This window comes from Bactrocera latifrons, unplaced genomic scaffold (genome assembly GCF_001853355.1).
Source record: "Bactrocera latifrons isolate USDA-ARS-PBARC rearing strain unplaced genomic scaffold, ASM185335v1 scaffold_301, whole genome shotgun sequence".
Taxonomy (NCBI): Eukaryota; Metazoa; Arthropoda; class Insecta; order Diptera; family Tephritidae; genus Bactrocera; species Bactrocera latifrons.
This window is the reverse complement of record NW_017536642.1, coordinates 241,253-260,426: the sequence shown is the minus strand read 5'-3', so window position 1 is coordinate 260,426 and position 19,174 is coordinate 241,253. Positions and strand designations below refer to the sequence as shown.

Below are 19,174 nucleotides of genomic sequence, written 5' to 3'. Positions count from 1 at the left end.
CAAGCTAACGGTAAGTTGTCCACATAATCACCGTCTAAATTGTTCTCCAGTATTCCTTTGTACATTTCACCTGTAATTTTCCCGTCTATTTTAACAATATCGTCAGAACAGACCACCCGTTGGCTTTTTACGCGGTAAATTTTCAAAAGTCTTATTTTTTTTATAAAATTGAACAGCGTTATTAATTTTGCCTCGAGAAAATCCTAAAACATCAACAACTTCGGCAATATTTTGATATTTTTGAAAACATTCCCATATGACCCTTTTTTCGCTTGAAGTTGTGCTTTTATTCTTGCCCATAACGACGATGACTACAAATTTTGTTAAAAATAACTTAATTTAGTAAAAAAGAACAATATTGATGTAAATTGTGGCGAAAAAATTTTAATTTACCCGTTTCAAACAGAATGACTTAATTATGTGAGCACACTTTAATTGACAATGCGCTGTAATTCGGTGGCGTTCCTAGAATGACGGAACTTTTTGCTCGCGCAATATTAGGGATGTTGCATAAAGAAATATACCTTGTTTTTTTACATGATGTAAAAAAGTACTGAATGACCTAATTATGAGCACAAGTGTACATACCTCGCACTCACATTATTTCAATCGTTCAGTTAGCAAGCAGGTTTTTGATATAGTGGTCCGACATCGAACGATCCGACAACCGACCAGCTTTATGGTGAAAAATGGACGGGTGTAAATCTTGAATATATATGTACGACGCACAATCATTTATGTACATACACTTTTTAGTGTCTCTGACGTTTTCTTTTGGATGTTACAAACATCGTGGCAAATTTAATATACATACATACATACATATGTACATTATATATAGAGGATATAAAAAGTTTGGAATATTCAATTCTCTTTCTAGAAGAAATTCCGAATTCTAGTAAGAAAAGCTGTTATTGGCAGTAAAACATCTTAGGGCAAAAACAACTATGTATGTGTGAAACCCCCATACCGACCGTAAAATGCACATTTTGCAAAATTATAAAAATGGGTCTGCTATATTTCTGATTTAGGAATAACTGTTTATAGATGTAAATCTTGTTTACAATAATAAATAAAAGGGGGCGCCCCACGAGCGTCTTCACTTGATTTCATCGCGTGAAACGTCATTCTGACCCACAGTTTGTTTCCATTGCATGACGTAGATTTCTCGTTGCTTGTAATCATACATCGCTAGATACAAACACAACGGTATTTTTAGCATACATAAAAATGTCCGTATGTACGGACACAATTGTAACGATCCGATCGGCGCTGAATTGGCGGCTGACAGTTCGCTAGTTTGTTTTTGATACTCGAAAGCGCTGCGGAGGAGCCATGAAATGAGCGAATAATAAAGGCAACGAGGCATTAATCAACACACTCACAAACGCATGTATGTACCTACCCATGCACACATACAGTTGTGATTATATATGGATTCGTGTATTAGTGAGCACTGAATGAATTTTCATCAATTTTCTTTTATGTTCTGTTTTTATACCCTGAACAGGGTATTTTAAGTTTGTCACGAAGTTTGTAACACCCAGAAGGAAGCGTCGGAGAAACTATACACTATATATATAAATGATCAGTATGTTGAGCTGAGTCGATTTAGCCATGTCAGTCTTTCCGTCCGTCCGTCTGTCCGTCTGTCTGTATACATATATACGAACTAGTCGCTCAGTTTTTAAGATATCGTTTTGAAATTTTGCGAGCTTCATTTTCTCTTCAAGAAGCTGCTCATTTGTCGGAACTGCCGATATCGGACCACCATAACATATAGCTGCCATACAAACTGAACAATCGGAATCAASTTCTTGTATGTAAAACTTTCACATTTGACAATGTATCTTCACGAAATTTGGTATGGAGCAGCATATAGCTACCATAAAAACACATAGTTACTAAAAGAAATGCACCTGTGAAGGGTATATTAGGTTCGGCGCAGCCGAAGTTAACGTTTTTTCTTATTTCATCGTCGCTTTTCTTTTCTTTTTTTTTTGTTTTTGTTGTTTTAGCAATTTTACTTATTATCTTCTAGTTTTGTATTATTTAGTTTTCATTTGGTTTTTGTTTTCCCATTTGTGCATAAATTTTCATTTGTGTAGTAGTGTGAGTGCTTCTGCGTAAGTACGTAGCGGCTTATTCACGACCGAAATTACTCACAAGATATTATTGAATGCTAAATATTACATACATAAGTACACACAACAATCCACAGATACAAGTAATGTATTTAAGAAGGTATTAGAAGAATGAGAACGAACAGAACTTTCCTATTTGGAAAACTCGGGAAAAGAAAAAGTTCTTAGAAAGTTTCGAATTTGAGTTTGAAATAAGATAAGAGCGTTTATTGTTTGAACTTTTGATAAGATCTTCGTTTTCAGCTTTATAAATATGTGATCCATTACTTCTAAGCCATTATACCATAGATATAGCTGTATAATATTTACAAAATTTCTCACAGCTTTGATCAAAGTGAACCAACCAAAACCCAATTTATAGGAGCGGTATGTTATTGTGAAACAATTGAGCTACAATTTCAAACACCAAAAATGACTGTATCTTCGTTACAAAGAAAAACTCGAATCTGCATTTCAACAAATTTCCAATATTTTGAACCCATTTCCTACTACTAACAGGACAATGCTCCGATCCACACCGCAAGGATAGTAAAATCTGGATGACAACTCAAAATGTGAGTTCTGTTGAAGTGACCATCCTATTATGCTGACCTTAATATAATGAAAATGAGTCAGCCCGTCAATTCGATGACCGAGAATCCGTTATAGCAGCGATAAAAATTGCAAACAGTGAGACATCCTTGGACTACTTAAATAGCCTTCCGAACAGAATTTTTTTTTTTTTTTAATTATCTTAAATGAGGGAGACAGAACTAAATACTAAAACCGTCAATTCATAAAACTTGAATAAACCCTTTACACCTCTATGGTTAATCTGAATAAATTATTGTATTGAAACTACTCTTGCTATTCAAGTGAAGCAAATTTAAAACACCACATATAAAAACATTATGACAGGTATATTTTTAATTTTCACAACATTTTTTTTATTTTTCAATATAGATCCGTCTTTAGACCCAAGCTCAAACGGAGTTTTTGCGATGTCTAAAAGCAGAAATATTGGTCGGTATATTGAAAATAAAATGTTCTCCTATTAAAGTGAACCGGAATATACATATGTACATATAAAGGGTATATAAAGTTTCAACACCTGTAGAGAAAGCATTTCCAAGTTACGTCACGGTATCAATGACCAATGCATAAACCGTGAATGTAACTGTGTACACAATATAATATTTACATTTTAGTAGATGTGCATGTATGTATGTGTGTAAGTATGTCAATACGCAAATTCAGCAACTTAAATTTCTTCGAAGAAAAATATTATTTTGTTATAGTTTCCACTTGTCTTCGAAGATTTACAATCTTGTGCCTGCGAAAACAGGGGTCCAAGTTGTTTTTGTCATAAATCATATTAAAAGTTGGCTGGAAACTCAGCGCAGTGCGGCGTGCCAGCCAGTCCATTAATGGCGATTCAATAAATATCGAAATTCAAATCTAATAAAGATAAATAAGGGTGAGTAAATGAATGGAAAATTCGCTTGTTTCTGCTAAACGGACTCTTGTATGTGCGAATGTGTGGCATCGAGTTTGTGAAAAGCGAAATAGCTTTGTTTGTTTTCATAAAATATTCAGCTTGCCGGAGAGTGATTGCCACACTTTGTAGTCTTATAGACCCACATACTTATGTACATACGTGCTTTCAAGTACATATTGCGAATGGGAAGAATAGATATAACAAATACATGCACTCTTATATGTATGTATATATGTATGGTACATACGCATATATGTATGCACTAGCGTGCACTTGGAATACTTTTTATGCTCTTGCAACATGTTGCTACAGAGTATAAAAGTTTTGTTCACCTAACGGTTGTTTGTATCACCAATACCAGAGCCTATCTCTCCGTGCGGCCGTCCGTCCGTGCAAGCTGTAACTGCAATAACCAACTTCTTAACAAATCCCTTAAGTACTACACCTATCGCCACTGTAAAAGTGAATGAAACGGAAGATAATCCCGACCATTCCCCATGTAACGGTACCATTAAAACCCACTAAAAGTGCGATAATTCAACAACTAAATTCGTTAAAGCCATTAAATTTTACCCCCGAGATGGTATGCTAGGCCTTTATGAAAGCCGGAGTATAAAGTGGACGATTTTAGGTGAAATCACATATTTCAGTACCCGCCCGATTGATTTACCTTCCTCTCCTTATAATAGTATATGTGCGTATCAAAAATTGGTTGAAGCGGGTCAATTTTTCCCTGAGCCCCATATACCTAATATAAAGATTTTCGAACTTCCGAGTAACTTTACTCTATACATTTGCTGATTGTATGTGAGATACCTTAATGAAACGAAACAATTTTTAATATGTGGCCTGTTAATAGTATGTGGTATTGGCAATAATACCAAGATACTAGCCCAACCCATATATTACATATGACTTTCGTTTTTCTAACAAATCTTCTGCCGAATTTGTCGACCAGTGTATGAGTTATATAGAGTATGTGTATATATAAAATGTCTCAGATTTCGTTTCTCTGGTTGACGTTTTACACCTTAAGGTATTTCTCTGACTTTTATTCCTGCAAGTTGAAAGAGTATAGAATGTTCAGTTGAACCCGAACTTGGCCTTTGATAGAATTCTTTTAATACGTTCAAGAAATTGCTTTCAAATAAACCATCTGATTTCCATTAAATATAATATTAGTTAGACACAAGACTAATCAGTGAATTTTGTTGCGAAAGACTGCTCAAGTTTTGTATTTGAACAGAATTTATGACAACTGACCGCCGCCAGCGCTTGTATTAAACACCATCCTGTGCCCAATTTTTTACTAATTTTATTCAGCCTTAAACTTAAGGTCTTATCTCTCCAAAACCGCGACGTTTTCTGGTTCCGAGCTGGCCAGTGATATTCACTAAACAGTCCCTAGCGATAGTCTCAAAATATTGCCTCAAATTTGAGACATGTTAGTGAGCAAAACACAAAACTACAAAGAAGTTTTGTTTGCCATTTTGAATATACTGAATAGAGATCATCATAGATGTTAATCAATTGTCGTTTTTTATATTTTGTAGGCAACTCAAACACGAAAAGGTCCAAAATCAATCAATTATACATAAATTTAGTACATTTTATGAAAGAAAGTCAACATATATTTTTATTTTTATTGGTAAATATGATTTTGACTATGTTATACAAAAGTTTATATAGTATTTGTTATCGACATTTTTATCTATGTATATTCAATTGTAAAAAAACATCTCTGTATAGATTTTGTGAGTGTCACTTACAGAATAGCAAAATCGTCTCAAGTCACAAAAATTGTATCTAACTTAAAATCTCAAATTTAGAGCCTTGTGACTGTATCACGGTACAGAATCGCACGGTAAATGAAAATAACTAGTTGCCTGAGCTATAGCCAATTCAGTCAACAAAAATTTATTCTAATAAAATGTTTGATTCGCATGTATGTATACCTATGTAAATATATGAAGGTTGTTTCAACCATTCGCACTTAAATGATTACAAGTATGTTCATTGGAAATGAATGATTTCAATGTAGAAATGTAGAAATGTAGATGCTTGGTTAGCCGCACAGAACACGAGTTTTGAAAATAATCTTCCTAGACTCTTAAATCTTACCGGGATGTAATTCTAACAAGATAATTTTTCAGATCTACTGGACGTAAATATCAGAGACAAGTGTTCATTTTAGATACTGGTCTGTTTTTAGATACTGGTCTACCAAGAATAAAATACTCTAGTTCTTTCCGGATTTGTCCTTCGATAGAACAAGGTATATTAAGTTTTCTACAAAGTTTGTAACACCCTGTAGGAAATATCGGGCCCTTTAAAATATATACATACATCCTTTGTCTGTTCGTCTGTCTATATATCGATTACCAATTTTGAGAAATTATGCCTTTTCTCCCTAAGAAGCTGCTTATTTGTTGGAACCGCCGATATCACTATAGTATATAGCTGTCATACAAACTGAACCATTGGAACTAAGTTCTTCTAAGGAAAACTTATTTATTTGACGAAAGTTAACGTTTAATTACTTTTGTCCACTTTTTGTAATTAAACAAAAATTCTGGAAATTTGCACACATCTGACTAACTTTCACATTCCCATTAATTTTCATTGGTTTACATTTTTTATAGTGATCTTGAGCGGCACATTTTCCTTCAAAAACCGAACAAAAATGAAAATTACAAACTTCAGCAATGCTACTCAAAATTGACTTCTTTTAAGTGCCTAAGTGGCCGATATATTGCCCACTAGTATTCGGAACCTATACTTCGTTCAGAACGCACGTGCTTATTCGCGAAACTTTCTATTGTTTTCGAAATTGCAAGAGGATTTTTGTGTTTCGTGAAGTAAATTCTGGAAAATATTTTTTATGGATTCTGGACAACATAGTATGTATTTAATATTAATAATATCAAGGTTAATTAAGTCTTGGGGGAGGTCGAGCTATAAATTATTTGTTTTACTAAACTAAAAGGTTTTTACTTCACATCTAAGCTTAAACATTTTGCCCATCTTTCCCTCCCTTTAAAGCTCGTTGAATTAGGTTGGCCACTTGCATAAAATGAGTACTGCTTTATTATTATTATTATTTTTAATTAAATACTGAAATCCTGCTAAATTATTCCAGATGAGTGGTATATAAATGGTATAAGGAGCCGGTGTGAAAATTGGACAATGACCGTGGCACTGCCCACTTTTTGATGAAATCCCATATCTCTAGACCCGTTAGATCAAATTAAGTATGTAAGATTCTTTTAATATTTCTTTGTCATAAATTAGTTAATATAACGGAATAAAATTTTGCGGTAATAATTCCCTTAAAGTAATCCACCTTTTTAACCAATAATTGTTCAACTTAAACTAAAACTGTTCAAACCCCTAGGTACCGAATATGTGGACCCGATACCAATAGTTGACTTTTGACCAAAAATATCGTTCAATGTGTGATATATGAAATTGAAAATCACACAGAATGCTTTTCTGGCAATAGTATTTCATTGTATCAAAAATGGGTTGATTCGGATCAATACTCTCCTGAGCCCCCATATACCTAATATAAAGATTTTAGAACTTCTAGATGACTTTATGCTGGATAAATCCGCCAATATTTGCCTAATCTCAATGAAAATTGAAGAACATGTTTAATTCACAACAGTGTAACTTTTTGCCTAAAATAGATAGAATTGCTCGATAACTTAAACCCCCTTTAATTTTTATCAAGATTTTCGGACATCCACTTGACCTTGCTCCATATGATTGGTGATTGTATGTAAGGTACCTAAGTGAAAACGAGGGAACATTTTTTTGAGTATGTGGCATATTAGTAGTACTCGTATATGGGATGAGCAAAAATATATAAAATCTGGTCGACACTGCCCCCTACTCAAATATACATATTCAATATAAAATGTTCGATACCCGAATGTATTTTCGGTAGGATTTCGATTAGGCCGTTCCAGTCTTCCCAATTGATAAACGTCAAAACCTTACCAATTCAGTCAAATGTCAAAGTCGGATAGATGTTTACATTCTCAATTTCAAGTGAGAGGAGAGTTCAGCATCTCTTTATCTCTGATACGAAATGTTCCTTTTTATAGGCTACTATATGTATATACTTGTATGAAATGAAAGGAGAACTGACATTTCTCTTACAGTAATTTTTCTCTACATACCCTAGTATTTACGTTTATTTTTACACTAACCCCTGTGTTAAAGCCCTTGAGAGAGATGGATTTATAATTTTATATTTCAACCTGAGTTACATCGACTAAGCACTAGTACTCACCTCCCTTTCGTCGTTTTCAGGCGCATTAGCACCCAGCGAGCTTGTTTCGATTGATGGACTATATCCAAACGATTGTATGGCTGGAATGCGTTTGAGTACTATAGGTCTGTGTAGAGTGTTGCCACCACTCTCCGTAGCGGTTTGTGTAGTCGAAGATAAAGATGTGGCAGAATGCGAAAATTCGTTATCCCAATGAAAGATTGTTGTCTGATCACTACAACTCGATTGCAAATCGTCGACAAAAGATTTCTCGCGCGACGATTCGATGGTCTCACTACTAAGCCATAATGGACTTTGTATACCATTCGACTGCGGAACACTTGGCAGAGATTGTGAATTCTTTTGATTCAAACCACCAGAAGATTTCGATGACTTTAATGAGATCGGTGACGTCGGCGAGGTGGGAGATATCGCTTCGGTCAGTGATGCAAGTTGTTTAGCAGAACACCGACACGGCAAATTACTGTCTGACTCGGCAAAGTCCGATTTCAGCGAGTAGTCACTAAAAAAGCGTTTTGATTTAACCCCAGTTATATTGTTGTTATTGTTATTATTGTTATTATTGTTATTTTCTTGGTTCTCTTTATGAATAGACACAAAATTTTGAGTATCACTAAAAGATTTATAGATCTGTTGTTGTGGTGGCACTGTATTTGTAAAATTCAAGTCCAATTCCTTGTCGAACTCGTGGCAAGTGCTGGCATTACGCACAGGTGACGATTGAGATACATCTGTCGTATTTGCTTCTATTTGTCCCGCATTGGTGACAGCTGGCACAAGGTTTTGCACAACTTCTTCAATAGTGTCCCGCTTTTGTTGCTTTGGGTTCTCACATTCAACAACTGTAGACTCGATTTCTGACTCGAATTCTTCACATTCGGCCACACAGTCCTCGAATTTGTCACTTAAATAATTGAATTTACGACAAAAAGTCGGTGTTAGCTTAATATTAGTGGCCGACAAAGATGTGGGCAAGTCATATTTAGACGTGGTAGAAACATTTTGAAATGCACGGTGCAGACGCGTCTCACTAGCCGCTTTGCGACCATTGGCTAGTGACCTGGTGATTGTGGGAAGGCGCGAAACGCGTTCCGATTTCAAGCGACCGTAACTATCGTAGCGCAGCGTGTGTTTCAGTAACGGCGAAGTTGCGTAGGCTACTGATGATTGCGAACTTTGGCACGACGACTCCGAACTTGCGGTAAAAGGATATGCAGATGATGCGGGCACCGAACGCGTATATTCCGCGTGACTCCTTGCCCTGCAGTTGTAGTTGTTATTGCACTCCCCACAGGCGCTGCTGCCAGCACTGAACACGGTGTGCGTGTCAGATGTGTTAGACGCGTTGAGCAGACCGTTAGTTACAGTGGCGACAGAATTAACACTTGTCGAGGCTGATTTTTTCCCGTTGGCTGCACTCGGTTGAGTTTGTTCGGAGTCTCCACAATTACGCCGTTTATTATTAATATTATTATGGTGATGTGTCGGTGGTGTTGGTGGTTGCACGGGTGACTGTTTTTGTTGGGGACGTGGTTGCTGCTGCTGCTGATGATTATTTTTGTTTTCGATGGCACACTTTTCATTGGCAATCGACGTTGCCACCGACACCGAACAGCTGCTTTCGCTTAAGCTACGCGCGACAAATTTCGTTTCCTTGTCGTCGTTATTGTCTCTATCGTTTCTTTTTAAGCAGTCTTCACCGTGACGGCTATTTTCTTTGCTTCGCCGTGCGTCATCTGCTCGTCGCTCGTCGTGCTTATTTATTTTCGTTGTGGTGTTTGCGGACTCGCTTCGGGTATTTTTAACCGTTCCAAAGCAACTCAACAGCTCACAGCGCTCTGGTGAAACGGAGCGTTCAAGAGAGCGCAACGAATGTGACCAACGTTCTTCGGTTCTTTTGGAATCCTCATTAAGCGTATAATTTCCTACGCTTTTTGGAATAAAAGGCGACAGATAGCTTGAAGATCTCTGTGTTTGTGGCTCAATTAAGGCGCTTGTATCTTCAAACTTTTTTACCTTACTTTGGATATTTTGACCATTGCTACAAATCTGCTCGCCGTTATGAAAACGCGTCTCCAACACACCCAATTGGTCTTGTAGTGACGAACTTGAACTCGGATATATTGCTGTCTGATAGATAGTTCTTGCTTCGTGCTTTGGTTTGGGAGGTGGTTCGGGCGGCGGGGGCTTATATTTTTGTGGCGTGTGCTGCAGGTTATTGGCAGCGCTCCTCACACTACCATAATCGCTGGGTAAAGACGTGGATAGGAGACCCTCTTGACATGGAAATTCGCTGGAGTCGCGCGCTTCCGGCGCTAAGGTATAGGCGCTCTTAGCAGTGCAAGTGCCACGAATTGGCAGAGGAGCTGTTGCGGTTATCTGTCCCGACGTAGGTGTTACTAAGAATGTATTTGTTTCATTTGGTATGTATTCCAAAACAGTCGCGTTATAATGTACGCTGACGGGTTTGTCAATTGTATAACAACAAATGGCGGGGGAAGCACGACGCGTCGCTGTCGTTTTTGTCGTTTGTGTGTCGGCGGGTGTCAACAATGTTGGCAACAACCCACCCGTTCGCGTCGACGATGTTGGCGATAACGGCGGCGACGTTGGCGGGGACGTACACGAGCACGAACGCGAGTGCGAGTGCGTTTGCTTGCGCGACGGTGCGGGGGATAAAACGCGACAGTTTTTAGCTAATATTCTGTCTTGTGCTACGTTGTTGTTATTACTATTGCTGTTGTTTCTTTTGATATTGTAAAGTTTAGTGTTATTGTAGGAATTATTCTCTGTGGCAGCTGTTTCGTTAGCGGTGATGCACGCGCTTACTTCATCCTCATCGGAAACGAATCGGTACGACGACAGATCGGAGACTGAATCGGTGTTCTCGCGATAACATCGCGCCTGGTCCTCACCACTGAAATTCCGCTTGCGCTCGGCGTATGCGCCCTGAGAATAATCACCGCTAGCCATGCTAGCTCTTTCTGCACAGCAGTGCTCACAAAAGGCCAGCGTGTTTTTGGCAACAACTGTCGAGTGGGCCGTGTTGGCCGAGTTGGCGGGTTGAGTCGTTTGTATTGTCGACGTTGCGGTAACTGAGCATTGCGAAGCCGACAATGGCATGTGAGATGGCAGCCGCGATAATAATAAGGGCGCGTGGCCATTATTTTCATCATTCTGATCATTCGGCTGGCTGCTGGCGTATTGATCTATCAGTGGTTGTGTTGCCAAATCGCTAGCTGTTGCCAATGCGGTAGGCGTCAAAGTGGGAAGATGCTCAACCGATCCGCTCTCATTCACATTTTCGTTGTTAGTATTATTGTTGTCGTTATTCGCATATATAAATTCGTTTTTCTTTGTGTGCGCAACCTCCAGTACATGCGGCCTTTTATTGGTACCATCACCATGGACTGCCAATGCCGGCAGTACATTGCCGATGATCATTTGCTGTTGCAGCGGCAGCGACTGCTGCTGTTGCTGTTGCTCGCGTACTGGTTGGTGCGCTTGGGCGTGCTGTTGCCCCAACAGCGTGTAGCCTCTTTCGCTCGTCGTATTTTGCAACTTCTTTGTTGAAATCTGCAGCTGTTCCAAGCTGTTTGCATACGGCTGTCTCGGCGTACACGTCAACTGTCTCACATCATCGACATCCGCGGACTCCAGCGATAGCTTCTGGTATTGCACCGGCTTCGGCCGTCGCAAATGACTCAAGTTCGGCGTCGTTGGCAGCGATGTCGAGGTCTTTTTATTCACACGCCCGCTCTTCTGTTGCACATCTCGTGGACCGGCTAGAAGCGTATGCTCGCCGCAGCTTGCATATCGACCGCGAAGTATTGCCAATTGTGATGTAGTCGCTGATGCTGCGGTTGGTGCCTCTGTGGTTGTCCTAGCTGCAATTGTTGAAAAATAGAAACCAAAACAGAAAAAGATGAGACACTTGATTTAAAAATAATTCGCTGAGGCTAACAATAAAACACAAAAGTCATATTTTATTATTAAAGTTTTCACATACAATGCTCCTATATACTTATACTAATTTATATACATATGTGTAGATGTGCTGCGCCTATTTTTATATAGTAGTTTATTTTGTATGTTGAGCGTACTTCCAGCTCGTGCGGAGGGATGTGGCGAAGAAGAAGAACGCGAATGAAATATGAAATGTGTGCCAACTTAATTTACACGGCTTTGCGCGGCACGAGTGTGCATGTGCGCGTGCAGTTGTAAATATTTCTGAGCATAATTAATTCCTGCATTCGCTGTCTAGAGAATTAGTCTATTTTTGAAGCGATATTTCTCGGCAACATAAATTAGAAATAATTTCACAGTTATTTTGTAAATTTAAATAATATCAAGAAAAAACGTTAACTTCGGTTGTATCGAAGCTGGAAGACCCTTCACAAATAAAAAAAAGTTTTCAAAAAGAAATCGGGTTCGCTCGACTTGTATGACAGCTACATATATGCTACAGTGGTCCAATCTCAACCACTTATTCGAATGTTATAGCAGTGCCTTGACAATAATCGGTGCTAAATTTCGTGAAAATATCTGGTCAGATAAAACAGTATTCTATATAAGGCCTCAAGTTTGATCGGTCAATTTGTATTGCAAGTATATGTTGTAGTGATCCGATCGGATGAATGTCTTTGTAGATCATAGCGAAGTTTTGGATAATAATCTGTGCTGAATTTCGTGAAGATATCTTATCAAATAAAAATGTCCACATACAAGGACTTGAACTTGATCGACCAGTTTGTACCGCAGCAATATCCTTTAGTTGTCTGATTTGAAGTTGTTCGATATCGACGGTTCCGACAAAGGAGTCGCTCCTTGGGAAGCGGAAACCAGTCACTATAGTATCAACATCAAATGCGCCAAGTTATTGTTAATACAGAATATTGTTAATACAGAATATTGTAAATACAGAATATTCGCGTGACAGAAGTTTCACATACGGCACTTCAGCAATGCTCATTTTCATTGTGATTTCAAACTTGCAAACATTGTTGAACAAGGATATAAATAAAGTATTCAAGATCAATTGGTTTAATGCAGAACGATGTCAATTGCATTTACTAAGCCCTTTCTTTGAATGATAGAAATTTATACCCTGAACAGGATATATTAAGATGCCACGATGTTTATAACACCCAGAAAGAAAAGTCGGAAGCTATACAAAATATAATATAAATGATCCGCGAGACGAGCTGAACCGGTTTAGCCACACCAACCTGTCGCTTCATTTGTCGAAAGCACCGATGTCGGACCGTTAAAAATGTGATAAAGCGAAAGTGGCGAATGATACGTGTGATGTTTGGCTCCCAGACTGAATCGAAGCGGGATTGTACGCATAGACATTGGACTTTACATATCCCCACAGGACACGATGTGTTATCACAGGATCTTAGTGGCCAATCGACCGCAACAAAACGTGAAATTATCTGCTCACCGAAGTGTACTCTCAATAATTCCATTGATTGAAGCAACATATGGAAAGTGGCATCGTATTATTAAAACACAACGTCGCTGAGATCACCAGCTCCAATTTCAGGCATCAAATAGCGGGTTAACATGACGTGATAACGGTCGCTATTGATGGTTATCTTCTCATTGACATCATTTTTGAAGAAATTTGGACCGATAATTCCACCGGCCCTCGAACCACACCAAACCGCTGGTTATTCTGAATGAAACTCACTTTAGGTTGGTCTTCGCCCCCAAATGTAACAATTTTGTTTCTTCACATACCCGTTGAGCCAGAAATAGGCCTAATCGCGGAAGAAAATTTGGCTTGAAAACGTCGGATATTCTTGAAACTTTTGAAGAGCAGGAGAACGTGAATTTTCGTAATAAATTTGAGCGATTTGTAAACATTGTTCGGGACTAAGTCTATTCATGAAATGTTAGACAAAAATAACATGACAGCTTGGTATAACTCACGAGTGATCTGATAAGGCTATTGAAAAAAGTACCTCTACTTGAATCACGAGTTATATATAGCTATCATACAATCCGAAACATACTTGTAATTTGGTACAGATTATTATCCAATGATGCGCTACAAACTTCGAGCCATTCTTCAGTTTGAAAATTAAATTATGGAATGGAACACTTTTTAGTTCGCAAGCTATCTTCACGAAATCACGAAATTTTTCATAGAATACGGTCGAAGGAGGGGCTATCATCTTCGATTATATTATTCAAATAGGACTACTATAGCCTATAGCTATACTATAGCCTACAAACTGACCGATTAAAATCAAGATAAAGATGTTCATATACTCTTTTATGCTATGCACCTGTGAAGGGTATTACAGCTAAGGTAATTTTCAGTACAAAATAAATTCAAAAAACTCACAAAAAAATTCAAAAAACCCTCTTGTCGCTGTTAACTATTAATTAAAAAATAAAAATTCATTGGAATCAATTATCAAATTTTGAAATGTTCAATTTTTTAAATTTTTCGAGTTTCAGGTTTGATATGTGCAACAACACCTCTTAGCATTGTTTTATTTTGTGGCATGATAAGCTAAAGAGTCACATACCGTTTTCGTTTAAGCCGGAAGCATGTGAACTTTGCCGAATTATCAGTTTTCGCTTGGTTTTCCAACACGATTTCGACTTATCCGAGTGACTCGGACAGCAACAGCCCTTACTCGTTTCGACCGCGGAATCACTACTGCTCAGTGAACGACAGCGGCTCTCAGAATCCTCGCAGTGCTCGTCAAACGGCTCGTTCTTAAAGTTTTCGCTGTGATTGGAAGTCGCTGGTCTCAAATTTTGCGATTCGTTGCATTTAAATCTAAAAGAAAATGGAATACAGTTATTATTTGCATAAATAGAAATTCGGATAAGAGCGTTTTTTCAAAAATTCTGTGTTCGTACACTCGCGGCGACCGCTTGTACGTGCGCCTAAAGGTATGCAAATATTTTGTTTTCCAAGCGTTTTATAGGGTAAGTGCGCCAGTGTTGGATCGGTGCGTTGGCCCCAAGTATACTCATACACTTGAATTCACATTAGCTGCGCCCAAGGCACACATATTAACTGGTTATTTATGCATAGGAGGAACGTATATACATATATATGTATTTTAGTGTTTATAATTAAAAGTACGGAAAGTTGTGGGTGGGTCAACACAAACATGCGGGAGGAGGTACAAGAAGAAAGACAAAGCAAACAACAACAACAATATGTAAGTGTGAATATTTTCACCTGGTCCAAGCAATTCGTTGTTTATTATCGCAAACACTTGGGGCACTCTCCCTCCAGCTCGCTTCATTTGAATTCCGCGCTCGGCGTTCTGTAGCAGAAGTGCGGCAAGTTTCTGGCATTTTGTTTATTCCTCCGATATTAACTGCAATTTTGTTCAAGTATAAAAAAGGAATTTACAATGAGTATGTAGAGAAGTGTGCTTGTATGCACATAAACAAATCCACAGCACAACTGGGAGCTGGCGGGTTTTAGGCGTAAAGCAGAATCCTCAATTGCGGAACGTCCTAAAAATAGTGCTAGCTGATAATGATAAACAATTCACATATCTACATACATTTTTTCCATGTCTTTACTGAGATGCTTACACACATACAAATACACAAGCACACACACAAACATAGAAGCCAACACGTCTAGAACTTCTTCGGGCAAACAACGCGAGGCATCACTTAACCCACATTCGCATGTCAGCGTGAAGTACGCATACGCACACGCACACGCACACGCACACGCCTCGCACTCGCACCGCAGCACACCCGTACAGCAGCAAGTGTCCGCGCCGCGCTGGGACGCATTGTTCATTTGCAAGTTGTTGCGGTTATTTTTAGTTTTAAACAAATGATGGCATTTTAAAGTGTTGACACGCATTGCACACCATGATAAATGACTCAGACCGGTGTTTGCATGTGTACACACATATGAATGTGTGTGTTGCACATATTTGCAATGCTCAAATCAGCCTTCTTACACAGCGCATTAAAGCAAATCTTATTTAGCAGAAAGCTTTTTATAAATAATATCATGAAATAACTGAATCTATGAAAGTTGTTGTACATACATTTAATGATTAAATTAGCTCTATGGAAATAGTGTAAGCTCACAAAATTTATAAAACGCTTTAAAAAACAAAGAATAACTCTTATTTATGTACGTATTCACAACGTGGCGCCACCTGATCTTTCCAACGGAGTGGAGGCCTTCCTCTGCTTCCACCGGCGGGTACAGGGTGTTTTCGTTAAATCGGAAGACATGACCTAGCCAGGGTAGCACCTGTCTTTCAACTTGTTGAACTCTGTCAATGTCGTCGTATATCTCATACAGCTCATCGTTTCATCGAATACAAAATTCGCCGTGGCCAACACGCAAGGGACCATAAATCTTTCCCTCAAAAACTCGTAACGTCGACTCATCATATGTTGTCATCGTCCATGCCTATGCACCATATAGCAGGACGGGAATAATGAGAGACTTATAGAGTTTGGTTTTGGTGTGACGTGGGAGCATAGTCGAGAATACTACGACTGTTTGTTTGATGACAGGAGATAATTCGTCTTGCTCTCGTTCACTGCCAGGACCATTTGCTTTGCTTCCTTATCCAGTTTGGAGAAAGCAAAACTAACGGCGCGGGTGTTGAGTCCGATGATATCAATATCATCGGCATACGCCAGCTGCTGTACACTCTTGTAGAAGATGGTACCTTCTCTATTTAGTTCTGCAGCTCGAATTATTTTGTCCTGAATCAGGTTGAAGAAGTCGCACGATAGGGAGTCGCCTTGTCTGAAACCTCTTTTGGTATCAAACGGTTCGAAAAGGTCCGTCCTGATCCTGCCAAAGCTTTTGGTATTAGTTTTGCGGGGATACAAAATTCAGACATAGCAGCACAAAGGCAGCTCATTTTCTCGTTATCAAAAGCAGCTTTAAAATCGATGAAGAGGTGGTGTGTGTCGATTCTCCTTTAGCGGGTCTTTTCCAAGATTTGGCGCATGGTGAAAATCTGGTCAGTTGATCCGTCTGAGTTAAAATTGAGATAACTGCCACGCCCACAAAATGATATTAAACGAAAACCTCTCCATCATAACAAAGCACTATATTAAAACACACAGGGTCGCAGTAGTGATGAACCCTATTAAGCCCCTAAGTGATTTAACGCATATATCTTCCGAGACGATATAGAAGTAACTGCAGGAAAAGTTCTGGAAAGATTCACAAAATTTGGCTCACATCGTTTTTTATTGTGAAATTTTTCTATTCAATACACAAACTTACCACAGTGTCATACATTGCAATAAAGTATGTCACCCGCACGCCCATTTTTTTTTTTTTTGTTTTTAATTTAATAGGATTTAGGATAGGACATTACTTAGAAGGTCGATTTGAAATTTTTCCACCATGATATTAAACTGTATAAAGACTACTATATTTAATGTAATAATTTTAATTTTTCAAGTAGATGTTTATTTCCTGAGCACTTTTTGGGGTGGCCTTCAGCGAATTTTGGTTTATCTCTTCGATCGACTAAAAACGGGCAATTTCAGTTTGGGGGACAACGAAAAGCACACGAGTCCAAATCCGATGAATATGGCGGTTGATCGATGGTATTCATTGAGATTTTGGCTTTAAATTCGGCCAGAATCGTGGCTCAATGCGATGGTGCATTATCATCGTGTAAAATTCATGAATTTTTGAACCCACATCTCATCGGTAGTTATAATGCTCTCCATGAATGTGAGATCGGAATTTGCACCATCAAGCATGTCCAAAGAGACCAGTATCGATTGTTCAGTGAGAATTTCATGACACTTCCTCTGCGAATGATAGGCACCTTGCCGCGGTGCAGGGGCTTAGGCCCACGGCATACTCGGCGCCCCCCAACCTGTGCGGCTGGTGCTAGTAAGCACTGACCATGCGGGGTGACGGGTGCCGCATGCGTGCGCTAACCAAGAGCTACCACCTCCTAATCCAGGGTGTTATGCGACACCCGTGCCCATTGGATGAGTTGAAGCCGGGAGGTTAAATTCGGCTGTATTCTAACGGAGCCTCCCCAACACCGGGCCGAATTGGGGAGTAACTGTGGGCTTACCGCGTCATGGGGCTCTGGCGTGGCGGACCTTCTAGTTCCCCATATAAATGAGTAAGAACTAGATGAATACAAACAAAAACAAAAACTCGGACAACCTGGAAAATAGGCGACAATTTCGGAAAACGGTCTTGGACAACGCAGGCAAAGGGGGTCAGGGAGCTAGGCGAAAATTTAGCTTCCTTGACGCTCTCTCGCCAGATGAACGGGCGCTGTTTGAGGAGCACGCTAGGGAGGATGATGATGCGCCCTCTTGCAGCGGCGCTCGCCTGGAGGAAACGCCGGGTGCAGCTGCAGCAGCAACAAGCGTCGCCAAGACCCCCGCCGAAAGCCGCAGCGGGTCGGACTCGGGTGAGTCTCTTCGGTCAGGGCTTGACGGTGCTCGTAGGAGAAGAAGGAGAAGGCGTGGAAGAGGTGGGCAACGCCCCCTCCCAGGCGCTGGTCAACCCGGCGAATGCAATGATCGACGCAGGAATGCGGTGCGTGCGCAGATGAGCGGTTCCACTATGAAGTGGTACCTGCGGAACCTCCGTGATGGGATGACCCCGGAGGTGGCAGAGGCTCTAGCCAGGAAAAGATGCAACGCATCCCCGGCAACGGAGTTTAAAAACGTGTCGGCTCGCGAGCAAGGCAGTGGAAGTAGCAACCGCGGCCCGATCAGCACCACCCAGCCCGCAAGGCGTGGCGATAGCAGGGCACTGCCCGCGGACACGTATGTATGCCCAAGCCGCAAAGCGAAAGAGCGGCCAGATTACGCCGCAGGAGCCCCCCAGCTCAAAAAGGTTGAGGGGCACAAACCCAAAGGTACCCGGAGAGTAACAATCTGGACCGGCTCCCCATCGGGTGGAGGAGGGGCGGCACAGATATGCGGACGCTGTAAAAGGCATTCACATGGCTGTACTGCCTCTCAGCTACCCGGTGGAGTCGCTTACACCGGAGGAGCTCACAGTGCTCCAGGATCTCCTCATGGGGGAAGTGTTTAGAGGGGAGGACTACGCGGCGTCCTTCCTGGGAGTAGAATTCAGAGGAGGAGTGCTGCAAGTAGATTGCGTGAATGAGGCGTCCGCCGACTGGCGCGAAGAGGGCGGAAGATTTGCCAATCATGCACAGCATGACGGTGTTCCTCCCTCGGTTCGGGGACAATCCCTCTGAGTTCGAATTGGGTCTGGTGAAAAACCAGAACCGGGGA

General features: G+C 40.1%; 1 protein-coding gene across 2 annotated transcripts in view; it reads right to left on the bottom strand.

Annotated features, from left to right (window-relative positions):
• LOC108970606 overlaps nucleotides 1-19,174 on the bottom strand; it is a 96,891-nt gene that overhangs the window by 25,343 nt on the left and 52,374 nt on the right. For both annotated transcript variants that reach the window (XM_018936089.1, XM_018936090.1), the window contains 3 exons: nucleotides 15,129-15,270; nucleotides 14,461-14,717; nucleotides 7,919-11,805 (listed from right to left, as the gene is read on the bottom strand). In XM_018936089.1, coding sequence (XP_018791634.1) covers nucleotides 7,919-11,805; nucleotides 14,461-14,717; nucleotides 15,129-15,247 — 4,263 coding nt within the window. In that variant the 5' untranslated portion in view covers nucleotides 15,248-15,270. The remainder of the gene's footprint in view (nucleotides 1-7,918; nucleotides 11,806-14,460; nucleotides 14,718-15,128; nucleotides 15,271-19,174) is intronic.